This window comes from Pleurodeles waltl, chromosome 4_2 (assembly GCF_031143425.1).
Source record: "Pleurodeles waltl isolate 20211129_DDA chromosome 4_2, aPleWal1.hap1.20221129, whole genome shotgun sequence".
Classification (NCBI taxonomy): domain Eukaryota; kingdom Metazoa; phylum Chordata; class Amphibia; order Caudata; family Salamandridae; genus Pleurodeles; species Pleurodeles waltl.
Genome location: NC_090443.1, coordinates 1,054,677,286 through 1,054,697,231, shown reverse-complemented (window position 1 = coordinate 1,054,697,231; position 19,946 = coordinate 1,054,677,286). Strand labels below are relative to the sequence as shown.

Sequence of the window (19,946 nt, the reverse complement as noted above, 5' to 3'; positions counted from 1 at the left end):
AAGGTCACTTTCCCTCTAATTACTTAAACCCCCTCTTCCCCCCAGCTGTCGGGAATAAATGTCCAAGCTTTCTCAGTATGTAAAACAATTAGAGAAAAGTTCCCTAAAAAAATCCCTAAAACGGCCAAATTTGTAGGTTTGCACAGACTGAAAGGACATTCCAAACCTGAACTGTTGCTTACTGCTAACTACAGCCTCAGTACGTACATCTGTGGAAAGGTGGCAAAATACGAGATTTGCTGGTATTCAAACGCTACTATAGTATGAGCCCTGGCATAATCAGAGATGCTATTACCAGAGCCCTTTGTTTAAGGAGACTGCTGGCATCTGTCGCCGCACTACATGGCACCAAAGGGACCAGGATATTTTGTTACAGGACAAATAGATTTATGAAGCAACCTATCCCACGGACAGGTAGATAATTTATTAAATTCCACACCCCTGGGTAGGATATAAGCAATATATGCAGTCCTTTTGGGAGGCCCTCAGAAAAAAGTCTGTCACAGGTTCCAAGTGGTCTAAAAATAACTATCCGATTCGACAATAACAGATTTTAAAGATGAATATCTTCTCTTCTCAGAATTCCACAATGAAGAAGGAAGAACCCATTTATCTGTGACTAAGCAGAGTTCACAGGACTCTCTTCACACTCAACGTGCAATAGAAATTGGAGCATGGTGACCTGGAAGGAGAAGGGTGTACGTGCGGAGTGTGGATTGGCTGAACTTCCAATCTTTTTTTAAATGACGCGAATAGACTACTTCTGTGACTATGACAAAGCATTCTGCCTATGCTTAACATTGCACTGATCTCTATGTTTAAAGTGGGACCCTCTCAGCTTGCAACGGGGATGATTCAAGCATGCAACACTATAAAAGATCCAGTATTTGAGAAATGGAATAATACACCACATAGCATTATAGTGAGAGAGAAACATTCTTCTGGGAAGAGCTAATGTGATGGACAATGTCTCTAAGCAATGGATAGTAGGGGTGGACATACAAAAGCCAATGGCTGCAGGAGGCTGATCCAAAGCTCACTTTCACACTGTGCATTAATCAGTAGGACGAGCAGACAGCTGCACTCTCAAGCCAGACCTAACTATGATGTATCAGTGGAATCTGCAGACAGGAAACATCTACGATTAATAGACAGACATTAGCTCTTGTGAAAGTGCTCCAGGATCACACAAACGAGCAGAACTATTCAGTGTTTAATTGTCACGAAGGAGAAGTCAGATTGGTTCGAGAGCACAATCTATAGAAAGTAACTAAGGAAGGAACTAATTCATTCTAGTTCCCAGCTCCTGGGTGTGAAAGGAAGGCGGCGAAGGACCCAAGGGCCAGATGTATCAAAAGGTTTTTACCCATTCTGTGTCTATGGGAAAATGTGTTGGTACATATAGACCCAAGTTCCTTAATTTGCTCTCTGACATAGCACAGGCAGTCACTCTTTGTGAGCTCAGAATATTTGTGAGTCTTTCTAGTACTAGTAAAATGAGCCTAAGTTTCCTACACTAGAGTTCACTGCTTAGCTCTGAAGAGAGGCGAACGCACTCATTGACAGACAAGAGTGACCCATTCTAGATCCAGTGTTTCCGAGAATACAATCCACTGTCTGGCTTCATCCTTAGAAACCCTGAAACCGGTCCCAGGATGCTTGTTTCCAGTCCAGGGAAGACCTGGCCTGGCAGTTCGGGCTGGACTGTTCCCATGAGGAACAGGGTGAAGACTGATTTGCATATGGCTAGGTCCGAACTGGGGTGGCATGGTGAGCAAAAGAACGATGGATTCAACCCAGATCTGTGACTGGGGGTGAATGTTTGCATTGTTCAGCACTCCGTCCATCATCCTTTTGTTTCATCCTTAGTACAGTCAGGGTAAAAGAAGCTGTGGACATCTTTTGTTGCTGCCGCCGATTTCTCTCGGTGGTTACAAGCTATTTATGCAGCAGGCACATCTTGTAGTTTAGTGAAGACTCTTTACTACATGGCTTACAATGGAAATTGGTTACTAACCGAACAACGGCACTTGTCTGCATTTCGCATTAAATGTACCCTCTGCGTTTGTTTCACCGATCCCACTTAATCAAGTCATCATGAGGCTGTACATCCAATTTTAAACAGAAAATGGGCAAATGTCTGTTTTTTTTGTATTCTTTGTTGAATGTTGCCCATCAAAGCACTCAAAGATGAATCTTGGATTTGAAAACGTACGGTGTAATAAAATGAGAGGTAAACAGTATAGGCTTGCCAAGGTATTTATTTAAAATACACATTAAAAATAGCAAAGTGTTTTATAAACATAAATAACCAAAAACATATAAGGATGATGTGAATTTTCAAACCTTCAGTTACAAATTATATATCACAAAATAAACAGAGCCAGAGCTGTTGGCTCAGATTATCACGTGGAATTTCATATTTGTCCACGACTCCTGCAATTCACAATGCCAAGTCCGGCGCACCTCAGCGTTGCAAGAGCGGCTTGTACTCTCTTTGTGCACAGACCACTGTACGTGTCTGGGATCCGTGGAGTTCCACATCCATCACGCAGGCAGTCTTCCTGCTTGTAAAAACAAATTCGCACCATTGTTGTTCTCATACACGGATCTGTGTTCAAGAAACAGCCCCTGTGATTCCTAATCCAGACAACCTGGATTCATGCAAAACATTGCAGGGGCCAAGCTTCACATAACCATGCAGAGGTCTATGACCCTCTAGGACTCACAACCAGGAGAGGTAGGATGTACACAGCCTTACCATTTATAGTCTCAATGCACAGGTTTATGCACAGTTGCAAATCCCCTGGGATTCCTTGAACAGCAGGGTTAGCAGTTCAGTCTTCACAATTGTATCCATGGTCTGAACTCCCTGCAGAGGCAGGTCTACCCATGAGAGGTCCAATATTACAATGACCAGATGTAGACTGTGATGGGGTGTGTAAGCCTGGTTCATACACTCTATGCACAGGTTTATGGACAAGCCCAAAATTCCCCAAAATGTAAGCGATTTGGATATAAACAACTTAGAGGTTTGTACTTCCATGCCCTCGGTCCATTCTGAGTTTTAGGAGCCCCAGGAAATTTCAAGTCGAGGTGGCTAGAATGTCGGTCTTGGCATTTTAACAGAGAGTTCTAAATTTAGGATAGCTTAAAATACTCCAGTATGGATGGCTAGCTTGTAGACCGTTTGGAAGCTCCGTCCAGACTCTGTACACACAAGTCCCACCTAGAATTCACTGCCTCGTGTGGAAGGACGTAGATCATCTTGGCAGGCGAAAGCATGGCTTGTTCTCCATGCCCAGGCTGTCCGCGTACAGTTCCTAAATCAGGCTCAAGCCATCAATAGCACCAAGGTGGTCTAGGAGATCACCTCTGCCTCGCAGGCTCCCTCCAGATAGGGCATCAGCTGAGGATGGCAGAATGGTGCCGGTTTCAACCATCCTTTCACAGGGCCGCTATCGAAGGCTGCTGTTGCTGCTGGCCTGAGAGCTTCCAACACCAGGGTGATCCGGGCTGTGACGGTTCTGCAGGAAACGAGAAAAATAGATATTCAAGTTTAGTGTTGTTATTGTGTCAGTCCGTGAGCACACAGCGGGCCTTTGTCCTTAATGCAAGACAAGCCAGAGGGGAGAGCCATCTGGAGATTCTCGGAGTTCACTCAGGATCAACACTGGCCAGTGAATGTTGTAATTAAGCGACCCACAAAAACACATTATTAAGAGGCAGCTGAAGAGGGAATTTGTGAACTTGTTAAAGATGGAGCATCGTTGAGTGAAGACACAGGGGCAGTACCATAAACATGCACCCACAAGGGCCAAATACAGGATAACAAGAGTGAACAAGATCCTCTTAGACAAGTAGTACAGGGAGAGGAAAACTACAAGGGTGAGTAACCCAGTCAACCCTCATCAGGAAGACACAAGAGGAAATATGGGACTAGGGGAGCAATCCTCCTACAAAACCTGCATCAGGAAAACAAGTTGAAATATGGATGTTTGACCCTCTTAAAGACCTGAGAGGACTCTTATTACCAAGACACGCTTAAGTATGGGCAGAGAGTGTGGTCATGCAGCAGCCCTTCAGGAGGAGAAGTAGAAGTATGGACATAGTGAGCAATTATCACCAGAGAACCCTGGTCAATGAGAAACCTGGTCACTGAGGCAGGGAGGAAATCAGAAATCATCACCAGAGGACCCTGGTCACTGAGGCAGGGAGGAAATCAGAAATCATCACCAGAGAACCCTGGTCACGGAGGCAGGGAGGAAATCAGAAATCATCACCAGAGGACCCTGGTCACAGAGGCAGGGAGGAAATAAGAAATCATCACCAGAGAACCCTGGTCACGGAGGCAGGGAGGAAATAAGAAATCATCACCAGAGAACCCTGGTCACTGAGGCAGGGGGGGAATCAGAAATCATCACCAGAGGACCCTGGTCACGGAGGCAGGGAGGAAATCAGAAATCATCACCAGAGGACCCTGGTCACTGAGGCAGGGAGGAAATAAGAAATCATCACCAGAGAACCCTGGTCACGGAGGCAGGGAGGAAATAAGAAATCATCACCAGAGAACCCTGGTCACTGAGGCAGGGGGGGAATCAGAAATCATCACCAGAGGACCCTGGTCACGGAGGCAGGGAGGAAATCAGAAATCATCACCAGAGGACCCTGGTCACTGAGGCAGGGAGGAAATCAGAAATCATCACCAGAGGACCCTGGTCACGGAGGCAGGGAGGAAATAAGAAATCATCACCAGAGAACCCTGGTCACGGAGGCAGGGAGGAAATCGGAAATCAGAAATCATCACCAGAGGACCCTGGTCACTGAGGCAGGGAGGAAATAAGAAATCATCACCAGAGAACCCTGGTCACTGAGGCAGGGAGGAAATCAGAAATCATCACCAGAGGACCCTGGTCACGGAGGCAGGGAGGAAATAAGAAATCATCACCAGAGGACCCTGGTCACGGAGGCAGGGAGGAAATCAGAAATCATCACCAGAGGACCCTGGTCACGGAGGCAGGGAGGAAATAAGAAATCATCACCAGAGGACCCTGGTCACGGAGGCAGGGAGGAAATAAGAAATCATCACCAGAGAACCCTGGTCACTGAGGCAGGGGGGGAATCAGAAATCATCACCAGAGGACCCTGGTCACTGAGGCAGGGGGGGAATCAGAAATCATCACCAGAGGACCCTGGTCACTGAGGCAGGGAGGAAATAAGAAATCATCACCAGAGAACCCTGGTCACGGAGGCAGGGAGGAAATCAGAAATCATCACCAGAGGACCCTGGTCACGGAGGCAGGGAGGAAATCAGAAATCATCACCAGAGGACCCTGGTCACTGAGGCAGGGAGGAAATAAGAAATCATCACCAGAGAACCCTGGTCACTGAGGCAGGGGGGGAATCAGAAATCATCACCAGAGAACACTGGTCACTGAGGGAAGGAGGAAATCACTACAAGAAGATCCTTGTCACTGAGGCAGGGTGGAAATAACGGAATAGAAGGACTTGTCCCAGAAGGTACCGTAGGAGGCAAAAGGAGAAGCAACAGGTGTCTGAAGTGGGAGCTCCAGACCATACATGCAGCAGACAACTCGAGCTACAACAAGCACGTGTAATGGGATTGTACTGCCATCAGTACCAGGGGCATGTGCAGACAGGCTGAAGAGGAGTACATGGTTTCACTGTGTAGTAAGCCCATTCCGAGACTGGCAGCAACTATGTCAGGAGACACTTGTCACACAGGGAGCCGACTCATTAGGCAAATACCAACAACAATCAACAAGTTCATCGCACAGAAGCAAGTCAACCCAAAAGCACAATATGCCACAGGGAGTTAATCCAAATTTGAGGGCGCAATGCTCACAACGGATTTGTGAAGGCACAAAATCGAAAGGTATGTTTCCTCTTCCCTGCCCCACATGCAGTGCCGGATTATGCCCAGCGGAGGCCCCTAGGCAGTCGAAATTTCACCCCCCCTTCACAAATTATCTCCCAACACATTTTTAATTTTACCAACCTTTTTTTTCTTTTTTTCCTTCTTTTTTTTCTTCCGCTCTGGATCTTCCTCCTTCTTCTTTTTCTTCTTCTTGTGGTCAGAGTCCGAGGGTGTCTCTAGGGAAAGCGTTCATAGAAAGAGATGTTAAGAGAATGAAACCTGACAGCCCTCAACATCCCACCATTACTCCTCTGGCCTTTACACTTATTTTGTGCGCGACTTGTGGTGCTTGTTCTTCAAAGGAGCCACAAGCCAGGAACCGACAAGATGGGCTCTCACACCAGGAAGCAACACTGCAGATTCATCCTCTGCTAGAGACATGCAGTGAGAAAAGCTCTTGTACAGGATATCCCATGCCTCATCATTAACGCTTTAATCAGACACATTTCCATCTCTCCACAGGACATTAGAAGCCTCTTCTTGGTAGGAAGACAGAGGACTTCTACCTGTGACCTGTTTGGGCAATGTTTGCTGGAATTCTACCGGTATTCACTTTATGGTGCCCCAACATCATCGCCTCTCCCTTACAATCACACCTTGGCCAGATTAGATCACGCATGAACTAAAAACATGCTTACGTTGAACTGCTCTAAGCCAGTGCGAGCGAAGATGGAAATAGTCACTCAATGCAAGCATCTTTTTGGACTCCCAAGGATCCTGCCAATCCAGACTATTGAAGGTCCTTAACTCGAGCCTCTGCTAGATTCAGATCTTTTCCTTGTTCCTCCTGTTGCATCAGCTATGAGCGGCTTCTGCTACACTTCATTATCCAATGTGTAGTCCCTCTCGACATTCTTTCGCAAACTGCAGTTGTAAATGCCTAATTTTTCTAGTCGAGAGTCCAGCAGTGCATCTCCAGCCCTGCAAGCGAGCTCTGGAGGCCACAGGAGTGTAGATTACAGCTCCGCAGGTTCAGCGATGTCTGGTGAAACAAGCAATATCTGGAAGTGACAGGAGCGCAGACTACAGCCCTGCAGGTTCAGCCATGTCTGATGAAACAAGCAAGCTCGGGACAAGCGAGCTCTGGAAGTGACAGGAGAGCAGACTACAGCTCTGTAGGTTCTGTCATGTCTGATGAAACAAGCAAGCTCTGGAGGTCACAGGAGTGCAGACTACAGCTCTGCAGGTTCTGCCATGTCTGATGAAACAAGCAAGCTCGGGAAGTGACAGGAGTGCAGACTACAGCTCTGCAGGTTCTGCCATGTCTGATGAAACAAAAGCTCAGCCCTGATGAAACAAGCAAGCTCTGGAGGAGACAGGAGTGCAGACTACAGCTCTGCAGGTTCTGCCATGTCTGATGAAACAAAAGCTCAGCCCTGATGAAACAAGCAAGCTCTGGAGGAGACAGGAGTGCAGACTACAGCTCTGCAGGTTCTGTCATGTCTGATGAAACAAACAAGCTCAGCCCTGATGAAACAAGCAAGCTCAGCCCTGAGGAAACAAGCAAGCTCGGGAAGTGACAGGAGTGCAGACTACAGCTCTGCAGGTTCTGCCATGTCTGATGAAACAAAAGCTCAGCCCTGATGAAACAAGCAAGCTCTGGAGGAGACAGGAGTGCAGACTACAGCTCTGCAGGTTCTGCCATGTCTGATGAAACAAAAGCTCAGCCCTGATGAAACAAGCAAGCTCTGGAGGAGACAGGAGTGCAGACTACAGCTCTGCGGGTTCTGTCATGTCTGATGAAACAAACAAGCTCAGCCCTGATGAAACAAGCAAGCTCAGCCCTGAGGAAACAAGCAAGCTCGGGAAGTGACAGGAGTGCAGACTACAGCTCTGCAGGTTCAGCGATGTCTGATGAAACAAGCAATATCTGGAAGTGACAGGAGCGCAGACTACAGCTCTGCAGGTTCAGCCATGTCTGATGAAACAAGCAAGCTCGGGACAAGCGAGCTCTGGAAGTGACAGGAGAGCAGACTACAGCTCTGTAGGTTCGGTCATGTCTGATGAAACAAGCAAGCTCTGGAGGTCACAGGAGTGCAGACTACAGCTCTGTAGGTTCTGTCATGTCTGATGAAACAAGCAAGCTCTGGAAGTGACAGGAGTGCAGACTACAGCTCGGCAGGTTCAGCCATGTCTGGTGAAACAAGCAAGCTCGGGAAGTGACAGGAGTGCAGACTACAGCTCTGCAGGTTCTGTCATGTCTGATGAAACAAGCAAGCTCTGGAGGGGACAGGAGTGCAGACTACAGCTCTGCAGGTTCTGTCATGTCTGATGAAACAAGCAAGCTCGGGAAGTGACAGGAGCGCAGACTACAGCTCTGCAGGTTCTGTAATGTCTGGTGAAACAAGCAAGCTCAAGAAGTGACAGTAGCACAGACTACAGCTCTGCAGGTTCTGTCATGTCTGATGAAACAAGCAAGCTCGGGAAGTGACAGGAGCGCAGACTACAGCTCTGCAGGTTCTGTCATGTCTGATGAAACAAGCAAGCTCTGGAAGTGACAGGAGAGCAGACTACAGCTCTGCAGGTTCGGTCATGTCTGATGAAACAAGGAAGCTCAGGAAGTGACAGAAGCGCAGACTACAGCTCTGCAGGTTCTGTCACGTCTGATGAAACAAGCAAGCTCTGGAAGTGACAGGAGTGCAGACTACAGCTCTGCAGGTACAACCATGTCCGGTGAAACAAGCAAGCTCTGGAAGTGACAGGAGTGCAGACTACAGCTCTGCAGGTTCAGCCATGTCTGGTGAAACAAGCAAGCTCGGGACAAGCGAGCTCTGGAAGTGACAGGAGTGCAGACTACAGCTCTGCAGGTTCTGTCACGTCTGATGAAACAAGCAAGCTCGGGAAGTGACAGGAGCGCAGACTACAGCTCTGCAGGTTCAGCCATGTCTGGTGAAACAAGCAAGCTCTGGAAGTGACAGGAGTACAGACTACAGCTCTGCAGGTTCTGTCATGTCTGGTGAAACAAGCGAGCTCTGGAAGTGACAGGAGTACAGACTACAGCTCTGCAGGTTCTGTCATGTCTGGTGAAACAAGCGAGCTCTGGAAGTGACAGGAGTGCAGACTACAGCTCTGCAGTGTCTGCCATGTCTGATGAAACAAACAAGCTCAGCCCTGATGAAACAAGCAAGCTTGGGAAGTGACAGGAGCGCAGACTACAGCTCTGCAGGTTCTGTCATGTCTGATGAAACAAGCAAGCTCTGGAAGTGACAGGAGTGCAGACTACAGCTCTGCAGGTTCAGCCATGTCTGGTGAAACAAGCAAGCTTGGGAAGTGACAGGAGCGCAGACTACAGCTCTGCAGGTTCTGTAATGTCTGGTGAAACAAGCAAGCTCGGGAAGTGACAGGAGTGCAGACTACAGCTCTGCAGGTTCAGCCATGTCTGATGAAACAAGCAAGCTCTGGAGGTCACAGGAGTACAGACTACAGCTCTGCAGGTTCGGTCATGTCTGATGAAACAAGGAAGCTCAGGAAGTGACAGAAGCGCAGACTACAGCTCTGCAGGTTCTGTCACGTCTGATGAAACAAGCAAGCTCTGGAAGTGACAGGAGTGCAGACTACAGCTCTGCAGGTTCAGCCATGTCTGATGAAACAATCAAGCTCAGCCCTGATGAAACAAGCAAGCTCTGGAGGTCACAGGAGTGCAGACTACATCTCTGCAGGTTCTGTTATGTCTGATGAAACAAGCAAGCTCGGGAAGTGACAGGAGCGCAGACTACAGCTCTGCAGGTTCGGTCATGTCTGATGAAACAAGGAAGCTCAGGAAGTGACAGAAACGCAGACTACAGCTCTGCAGGTTCTGTCATGTCAGATTAAACAAGCAAGCTCGGGAAGTGACAGGAGTGCAGACTACAGATCTGCAGGTTCAACCATGTCTGATGGAACAAGCAAGCTCAGGAAGTGACAGGAGTGCAGACTACAGATCTGCAGGTTCACCCACGTCTGGTGAAACAAGCAAGCTCGGGACAAGCAAACTGAGGAAGTGACAGGAGCACAGACTACAGCTCTGCAGGTTCTGTCATGTCAGATTAAACAAGCAAGCTTGGGAAGTGACAGGAGCACAGACTGCTTTAAATAGAGCGCCAATTCTAGTTACAAAAATGTAAACACCATAATATAACCTTTTACTTTCTTTGGATTTTACCTTTTCGCCTTTTGTTTTGCTGACCCTTTGCATAAACCCATGTGTTCTCATTCTAACATAACGACCTCGGAACCCCGAACTTTCATCCTGTGCGGATACTTTTTATTCCTGTGGTTCAAGTAAACAGCTCTGCTTTTGGCTGCATTCAGTCCAGGCTGCTGCCTCCAAGACCACTTTCCATCCTCATTACATTACTCAATTCTTCCTCTTCTTTAGGGTGATCAACCCTCATCACCTGCTTTATTCACAGAGCTTCTCTGAAATATGAAAGCACCGATGAGTGCAGACTGAGGGCGAGCCCTGTTTTCAGCCCCGTCCATCACCTCTACCCTCAGACTGGACTCCATTCAGCAGCACAGCAAGTAAACCTACAACTTGATACAGCTGACCGATGAGTGCAGACTGAGGCTGGGCCCTGTGGCAGTCCATCCATCATCTCTACCCTCAGACTGGACTCCATTTACCAGCACAGCAAATAAACCTACAACTTGATCCAGCTGACGCAGACTGAGTGCAGACTGAGTGCGAACCCTGTGGCACTCCATGACCTCTACTCTCTGAGTGGACTGTATTTACCAGCATCGTAAGTAAACCTACAACTCAATCCAGTTGCTTGAGGAGTGCCCAGCCCATGCTGTACTGAAGACCAGCAGTCGCGTCACGCACTCTGCTCCAACTTCATTCAGATTACAAGGCCATTCGAAATGAACAATTCTGATAAATTGGTCTTCCATGGAGTTCAGTATGAAGGCCCAGTGTTTATCAGGACACCCGCATGTGTCCATCTCTATGCGCTGGTGCTTTATCTCCCCCCAGTAACGAAGTGAGACGGAGGAACTCACTGAAGGTCCGGTCACAGTCTACTCCACATATTACCTGGTGGCACAGGGTCTTGCGTTCGGCTCTGCTTGTGCTTGTGTTTGCTCTTTTTCTTTGGCGGCTGGATGTGCATCAAGCGACACTGCTCTGGTAACTGCAAAAAAACAGAGGCAGAGATGCCAAATGGTTGAATCACGAAGCAGCAGTGCATGCTCCCTCTACAACCACATATGTTTAGGTCACCCAGACAAGCTGCGATGACATCTGAAAGAGCCTCCCCTCGACTCCCAGCAATTGCCAGGCCCCATCAAGCTACCCCCACCTACTAGAGAGTGACAGCAAACCTGTTCCACCATGCCCCTGAAGCAGAGGAAAAACAACAGCGGTCCCATCAAAAGTGCCACATCTACGTGGCACCTGCTCTTTTCAAACCACCAAAAGACTGAAATCTAGGGTGTACCTCACTTAAAGAATGGTGGCCAAGAGGAAAGATCATGATGTCTGAGAATCTCACCCCTGGGAGGATCAAGAGCTTGGGATGTCTTTACTGCCAAGATGGCAATCGTATACAATGACCGGTGGGATGCACGTTGCGCCCACATCCATGATCCAGCTGCACAGAGGTCATGTGTGTGCCCCAGTTACGTACGCGTCTGGTGAAATGTAACTGCATCAGTGCAGGTCACTTTTCTTCTACAAAACACATGGCAGTAGGTGGTATGATTAATACTGCAATCCACTGGCATGTAAATTCTCTGCTGCGCTCACCTGCTTCATGGCACTTACTCCAACCCACAACCAGGAGCCCATGCAATCATTCCACACTGTCGCCTGAACCCCCAATAAAGGCTCCTCAAGCACATGAAAGAACCAGTGGCTATTTGATGAATGAACCTGCTCTGACAGAAGCAGCATTCTTACCGGGCCTGGGTGAAGCCGGAAGCCGGTCAGCATGGTCCCCGTAAGGGGATTGAAGGAGTTCCCACAGATGGGAGGTTTCTCAATCAGGGAACGGAGGCTACTGTTATCATGCGATCCTGGCATGTCAATCGTACCTGTACAGGAAGTGAACAATACACATCAATACATCTGCAGTAACCCTCTTCCTGTGGAGGCAATACCGGTTCATGGACCTTCCTCATGCCCATTGGCCCAGTGCCCCCTCACATACCACCCAGCGTCTCTCCCTCTGACAGTAGCTTCTGCCAGGGTCCCATGGGTGGTCCTCACCCTGTGCTCACCTGGCAGGTCCGGCAGGAAGTTGCTCAGCTTCTCCTTCACCTTCTTGCCACAGAACTTCATGAAGGCATGCTCCAGGTTGAAGTGTAATATTAGGTTTGTGCTCCCAGTCAGCTCGGTAGCCCCTGTAACAGGATAAGAAGAGCCTGGTTCAGCTTCCAACCTACAAAGCCTCTCAGCTTAGACCATATCTGGGGCCCAGCAAGACGACAGAGGACCATCAGGGGAATGTGGCGAGCTAGGGACGGGACAAGAAGACCTAGACACTACACTGGGTGTAACCAGACAAGAAGCTTTAGCAAATGTAGTGCTTTAGAAGTAAAGCACCACAGACGATAAGCCAATACATTACAGCTCTCACAACTAACAACATGAAGGGGAGGGGGGGGCCCTAATGATCAGGCAGGAAAGACCTCAAAAGTGAGGGGTGCCTTCCCCTCAGCTACCACAAATAAATAATGTAAAGACCAACTTGGTTTGAGGTCTAGAGACGAGGTGGTCAAGCAAAAAAAAAAAATCATTCAGCTCTTTTTTTTTTTTTTTATGAAAACTGGCCAACAGCTGTTTCACAACATCAAGGTAGCTTTATCAGGGTCAATATATAATCCATTGCTATTTAACATCAATATTTCAGAGCTACAAAACTTAATCTCTGTGGTCTCATCAAACAAAAACTCAATGACATAGAAGCAATAATTTCTGCTAATCAAACTGTTACAATGGACAGAAGTTGATGTGATATGTTGAAAAATCAGTCTCTCCTTTAATACCCAACGGCATGATAATCAACGCAAGTGTATCCTGATAATATCAAGGGCATGCGTTTCCTTACCTTTTGTTAAACATACATTGTTCAAGCCCTAGCGTTCTAAGAACAAGGTAAGTTACAAGCTATGGGAAGTGGGGTGGGGCTAGGGTAAAAAGGATGATCATAAAAGAGAGAATAAGAGGTAAAGAAAACGCAGATAGAGAACATATCATGACAATATACTAGAAGTGTACATGAACGTTGGAGCAGAACACCCTAGAGGGCTAGCAGGCTAACTGCACCTTCTCTGGAGGATCCGACGTTACATTCCTGAAAAGACCTAAAAACTCTTGTCCACTTCTTGGTACTCTCCAGACAGGACTACTGTAATCCTCTCCCTGCAGACCTAACCAAGACCTACCCATCTCCTTTAAAATCCATCCTCCACTCGGCTGCGCGTTTCATCTACAGTGCCAGAAGAAACAACCACATCACACCTATGCTGCTGTTTGCTGGCTTCCTATAGAAGCCAAGACTATATTCAAGACTGCTTGCATCACCCATAAAGCCATTCACACCTCCACCTCTCGCTACCTAGCCAACAAACTCAAGGTATCAGGTGGCTTGAGACCCTCACGAAATGCTGAAAATCTGCTGCTGGAATCTCCAAGCTTCAAAAGGGAAAGATTCATGGAGCAGTCATTCTCAAGCAACGCGTCTAGAATTTGGAATTCGCTACTTCCAAACCTTCGCACCATCACCTCATTTTGGATCTTCAAAAAGGACCTTAAAATTCTTCTCTTCTAAAGACATTTTTCTCAACAGTACTCCTAGCCAATGCTCCCAGCAGGCAGCTTAACCATGACTGTTACATGACACCTTTGAGAGCTATAATGACCTTTTGCTTCAACTTTGTATATATGTGTGTTATTTTTATTAACGTAACCACGACTGTTTTATCCTTTCCATTATGTAATTTGTTTTGATTATCTACATATGTAACTCACCAGGAGCAACTGCAGTAGCTCTATGTATTGTCATATACTACCAAGTTTCTTAAGATGTTTTTCATGTAACGTTACTTCATTCTATTGGGAAGTGCTTTAACACCTGTAGGTGATGTCTGCGCTACATAAAAACACAAAAATAAATAAGGCTACCTGTGGGTCAGCTAGGTGTGGGGTCTCCTGGGGAGCTCCCCGACCACTCCAGAGGGCTAGCACTGAGATTACTACCGGGTCAGCTAGTTGTGGGTCCCCAGGCGAGGTCAGCTAGTTATGGCGTCTCCAGGATGCACCCCTATTACCCCAGAGGGGTAGTGCGGAGGTTAGTAGTGAGTCAACTAGTTGTGGGGTCCCCTGTAATTATAACTGGGGGCCAGCTAGTAGTGGATTCCGCCGGGGAGCCCTTTTATCACAGCTGAGGGCTAGCACTGAGATTACTACCGGGTCAGCTAGTTGTGGGTCCCCAGGGGAGGTCAGCTAGTTATGGCGTCTCCAGGATGCACCCCTATTACCCCAGAGGGCTAGTGCGGAGGTTAGTAGTGGGTCAGCTAGTAGTGGATTCCGCCGGGGAGCCCTTTTATCACTGCAGAGGGCTAGCACCAAGGTTACTAGTGGGTCAGCTAGCTGTGGGGTCCCGTGGGGAGGTCGGATAGTTGTGGGGTCCCCTGGGGAGCCCCCCCCTCACCCCAGAGGAACAGCACTGAGGTTACTAGTGGGTCAGCAAGTTGTGGGGTGCCCTGGGGAGCCCCCTCTCACCCCAGAGGGCTAGCACCGAGGTACTACTAGTTGGTCAGCTAGTTGTGGGGTCCCCTGGGGAGGTTGAATAGTTGTGGGGTCCCCTGGGGAGCCCCTTTCACCCCAGAGGGCTAGCACCGAGGTTACTAGTGGGTCAGCCAGTTGTGGGGTCCCCTGGAGAGATCAGATAGTTGTGGGGTCCCCTGGGGAGCACCCATCACCCCAGGAGACTAGCACCACCGGGGTTACTAGTGGGTCAGATAGTTGTGGGGTCCCCTGGGGAGGTCTGCTGGCTGTGGTGACCCCTGGAGCCCCCCCTATCACCCCAGAGGGATGGCACCGAGGTTACTAGTGGGTCAGCTAGTTGCGGGGTCCCCTGGGAAGCTGATAGTTGTGTGGGTCCCCTGGGGAGATCAGATAGTTGTGGGGTCCTGGGGAGATCAGATAGTTGTGGGGTCCCCTGGGGAGATCAGATAGTTGTGGAGTCCCCTGCGGAGGTTGTAGTGAATCCTAGTTCGTTTTAATGGGATAACAGGAGTTAGGTTAGCCTCTGGCTTGCAGACTCGTGCCCCGTCACCTAGTGACTTTTAACCTACTTAGCTTGCTCTGTCTTAGCCAATTTAAATATTTATTTCTTCTAAGATGGCTGCCTTGTTTATAGTTAGGCCACTTGTTATGGGTAACATTTATTAGTGTCACTGCGAGAAGGCGTCAAGATCAAGCACCAAAGACAAACAAACAGTAGGTGTTCACACTTAGGGATTTTCCCCTCTCTATACTTTCGAGGGATTGTTGATAATAATTGCCGTCCCAAGCATGTCTGTTATCTATTGTTTAGGAACACACCTACATCAGGGGTCCTTGTAGATCTGTATAAATACATCACACTTTAGATAGATAATCAGAGGGATTCCGACCAGAGGGCATCGCCACCATCGCTGATACCGATGCTGCAGTCGTCTTGACGCTGACCCAGTCTTCGTGTCCCTGCGGAGTCTGAGATAGAGACCTCATTCCAAGGTAACGAGGGTTGGGGGCTCCTCTCATGGACACAGCTTTGGCAGATTAGGTTTAACAAACCCAGCTCTCCTTTAGGTAGGAGGTTAGGCCTTTCGCATTAGGGTATTAGGGCATATTACATCTCGTATGTCTTTTCTACGTATTGCAAGATGGTGGGGGTCTTTGTAATAATGACTCTCGTTTTCACAATTCTGTTTCTTGCATTATTCATTATCCTAATCATTGCAGCCCATGCAACTTATCGCAAATTGCAGTTATGTTAAATAAAAACTATTTAAACTCTACTGCATCTTTGTCATTGCCTGTGTTTGTATGAAACATGATATATCTGTGAGAAAGGGGTAATCTCCGTTTAACCACGACACTCCCTGAGATGTCCTACTCTCGAGTCCATGCGTAAAGGCTGCCACAAATCACCTTTTACTATTGTGTTTCTGGTGAGGTGCAGCTAGGGAGCCGGTAAGGTTGGGACAACAGTTGCGACCTGTTGTAGGATAGGCATAGTCGCCTACAAACATAAGTACTGTCATCCGTTAACCAGCAGTCTTGCTCAGAGCAAGAGTCCAAACTACGACTGGTCGGATAGTTGTGGGATCCACAGGGCCCCCATCACCTCCTCACAGGGCTAGCACTTATTATTGGTCAGCTAGTTTCGGGGTCCCCAGGGAGATTCACCTATCACCCCAGTGGGCTGGCACCGAGGTTACTAGTGGGTCAGCCAGTTGCGGGATCCCCCGGGGAGGGCGGATCGTTGCGGGGTCCCCCTGGGGAGGGCGGATCGTTGCGGGGTCCCCCCGGGGAGGGCGGATCGTTGCGGGGTCCCCCCGGGGAGGGCGGATAGTTGCGGGGTCCCCCGGGGGGGGGGGGGGCGGATAGTTGCGGGGTCCCCTGGGGAGGGCGGATAGTTGCGGGGTCCCCTGGGAGGGCGGATAGTTGCGGGGTCCCCCGGGGAGGGCGGATAGTTGCGGGGTCCCCCGGGGGGGGGGCGGATAGTTGCGGGGTCCCCCGGGGAGGGCGGATAGTTGCGGGGTCCCCTGGGAGGGCGGATAGTTGCGGGGTCCCCCGGGGAGGGCGGATAGTTGCGGGGTCCCCCGGGGAGGGCGGATAGTTGCGGGGTCCCCCGGGGAGGGCGGATAGTTGCGGGGTCCCCCGGGGAGGGGCGGATAGTTGCGGGGTCCCCCAGGGAGGGCGGATAGTTGCGGGGTCCCCGGGGGAGGGGAGGGCGGATCGTTGCGGGGTCCCCCGGGGGAGGGCGGATAGTTGCGGGGTCCCCCGGGGAGGGGCGGATAGTTGCGGGGTCCCTGGGGGAGGGCGGATCGTTGCGGGGTCCCCCGGGGGAGGGCGGATCGTTGCGGGGTCCCCCGGGGGAGGGCGGATAGTTGCGGGGTCCCCCGGGGAGGGGCGGATAGTTGCGGGGTCCCCTGGGGGAGGGCGGATAGTTGCGGGGTCCCCCGGGGGGGGCGGATAGTTGCGGGGTCCCCTGGGGGAGGGCGGATAGTTGCGGGGTCCCCTGGGGGAGGGCGGATAGTTGCGGGGTCCCCCGGGGGGGGGCGGATAGTTGCGGGGTCCCCTGGGAGGGCGGATAGTTGCGGATAGTTGCGGGGTCCCCCGGGGAGGGCGGATAGTTGCGGGGTCCCCCGGGGGAGGGCGGATAGTTGCGGGGTCCCCCGGGGAGGGGCGGATAGTTGCGGGGTCCCCCGGGGAGGGGCGGATAGTTGCGGGGTCCCCCGGGGGAGGGCGGATAGTTGCGGGGTCCCCTGGGGGAGGGCGGATAGTTGCGGGGTCCCCCGGGGGAGGGGGGGGGGCGGATAGTTGCGGGGTCCCCCGGGGAGGGCGGATCGTTGCGGGGGGGGGCGGATCGTTGCGGGGTCCCCCGGGGGAGGGCGGATAGTTGCGGGGTCCCCTGGGGGGAGGGCGGATAGTTGCGGGGTCCCCCAGGGAGGGCGGATAGTTGCGGGGTCCCTTGGGGGGGGGGCGGATAGTAGCGGGGTCCCTTGGGGGGGGGGCGGATAGTTGCGGGGTCCCCCGGGGGAGGGCGGATAGTTGCGGGGTCCCCTGGGGGAGGGCGGATAGTTGCGGGGTCCCCCGGGGGAGGGGGGGGGGCGGATAGTTGCGGGGTCCCCCGGGGAGGGCGGATCGTTGCGGGGGGGGCGGATCGTTGCGGGGTCCCCCGGGGGAGGGCGGATAGTTGCGGGGTCCCCTGGGGGGAGGGCGGATAGTTGCGGGGTCCCCCAGGGAGGGCGGATAGTTGCGGGGTCCCTTGGGGGGGGGGCGGATAGTAGCGGGGTCCCTTGGGGGGGGGGCGGATAGTAGCGGGGTCCCTTGGGGGGGGGCGGATAGTTGCGGGGTCCCCCGGGGAGGGGCGGATAGTTGCGGGGTCCCCCGGGGAGGGGCGGATAGTTGCGGGGTCCCCTGGGGGAGGGCGGATAGTTGCGGGGTCCCCCGGGGGGGGCGGATAGTTGCGGGGTCCCCCGGGGGGGGGGCGGATAGTTGCGGGGTCCCCCGGGGAGGGCGGAGAAGGATAAAACAGCCACACAACGCGCAGGTAAAAAGAACTATCGGATCGTCCAAAACTTAGACACAACTCTGCCCGAGCACAGGGGCAGTACAGTGCCCTACAGTACTCGGGCGCCGCCACTGGGTACGTTTAGTGCCCCCGAAATGTACAAATATCCGCGACTCATAGAGTTCCTGTCCGACTCGAACCCCTCCGAGCCCCAGCCCCGCCACAGAGCAAACGTCGCCCTAATTGGCCGATGCACACGACACTCAAAAGATTGTTCCTTTGTGTCCGGTCAGTCTCGACGTCACTCAAAGGTCTCGTTTCAAAACCCTCTCATGACTCGCTCATCGCGCCCGCCCTCTGTTCTGATTGGCTGTTACCTGGCAGCTCACGCATCAGATAGAAAGCCCCGCCTCCTCCAGAGCCCCCCTTTCGAGCGCCGTCTTCAGGTCCGGGAGGAGGCGGCGGTCCCGGTCCTCCTTGCGAAGGGGGCTTCCCGAAGCCTGAGGAACCACCGCCGCCTGGCGAGGGGTCCGACTGCGGGGACCCGAAGAGCGTAGAGAAGTGGTCCATGGCGCTGCGACTCCGGCAGCCCTGAGCTCGTGCACCGTAACAGAGAGGTTCCCGTGACCAATCACCACGAGACGTTCACACAGTGGCTAAGTTGTCCAGCCAATGAGAGGATTCAGGAACAGCCTGCAGCCAATCATCGGGAAGAATTCTTACTAGAGGCGGGGCAACTGCTCCAGTCGCCTGAGCTCGACTGCGCATGTGCATGGTCAGCTCTACACGGCGGACACCTTAGGGTCAGGCAAATAACTCACAGCAGGATGCTCTATGGGGACATTTAGTAACTGGTATATTGACAGGGTATTTGTACAGTACATTTGTTGTACCTAGGGAGTCATCACTTATAACACACACCAACACTGGCATAAAAGCTGGACCAAAAGTTATTAGTTACTATGAACAGCAGGAGTACTATACCAACAGCACTTATCACCATGGAAAAGTTATGATATGTGTATTTATCCATAGCTGCCAAGCTTTCCAGGTCCATGTTTGATGTGAGGCTTCAGCCCAGGTGTTTTCCTTTGAATTCTGGGACTTGTAGTCCTGTTTCATAATGAAATAAACAAGACTACAACTCCCAGAAATCAAAGACAAGACCTGGACTGGAGAAGCACATCATGCATGAGCCTGGGAAACTTGTCAGGATTGCTTATAAAGCTTCCCTATTCACCAGCAAGGGTATACCGACGTTCTCCAGCCTAGTCTACATTTATCAAGGACAGAAGTTGTGTACATAGCTCCTTTTACTATTAATTTTATATTGTGTTGTAGAATTCTCGACATACGTGCGTATGTTGAGAATACTAAATTCCGAAGAGGGATCGTTGGAAGAAGCAGAAAAGACGGAGGTGGGCGAGGGAGCGTTTCCGTTGCTGCGTTTACAGAATAAACTTATTATTGACAACTTTCTTCTGGAGCAATCACCATTATTACATTGGCGACGAGCGCCTACCTCCACCTCAAAATTACCGTGGCACGGAAACGTGAGAGTGGACCCGCGATCCTGGCGGTGACCGATGAAAGCGACTTCCTCCCTGATTGAAATTTGGAGGGCACGAAGGAAAGGAGGATCGACGCGCATGTATTTTGAAGAGTATTGAGGCTAGTAAGCTGAACATTTATTTTCTAGAAAAACAACCCCTACCGTCTGATAGAGCGGTCCGTAGTAATAATTTTACCTGTGTTCGGACGCTCTTTAGGCCGATGAATCTTTTGACTTAGTGGGA

The 19,946-nt window shown here is 50.8% G+C and overlaps 1 protein-coding gene across 1 annotated transcript; it reads right to left on the bottom strand.

The window, feature by feature from the left end:
• Positions 1–2,243: 2,243 nt before the first annotated feature.
• MED19 (mediator complex subunit 19) lies at positions 2,244–18,805 on the bottom strand. Its single transcript, XM_069233065.1, has 6 exons — positions 18,528–18,805; positions 12,140–12,262; positions 11,820–11,953; positions 10,956–11,052; positions 6,020–6,114; positions 2,244–3,527 (listed from the first exon to the last, which is right to left on the bottom strand). The coding sequence occupies exons 1-6, from the start codon at positions 18,718–18,720 to the stop codon at positions 3,459–3,461; spliced, it is 711 nt and encodes a 236-aa protein (XP_069089166.1). The 5' UTR covers positions 18,721–18,805; the 3' UTR covers positions 2,244–3,458.
• Positions 18,806–19,946: the final 1,141 nt, after the last annotated feature.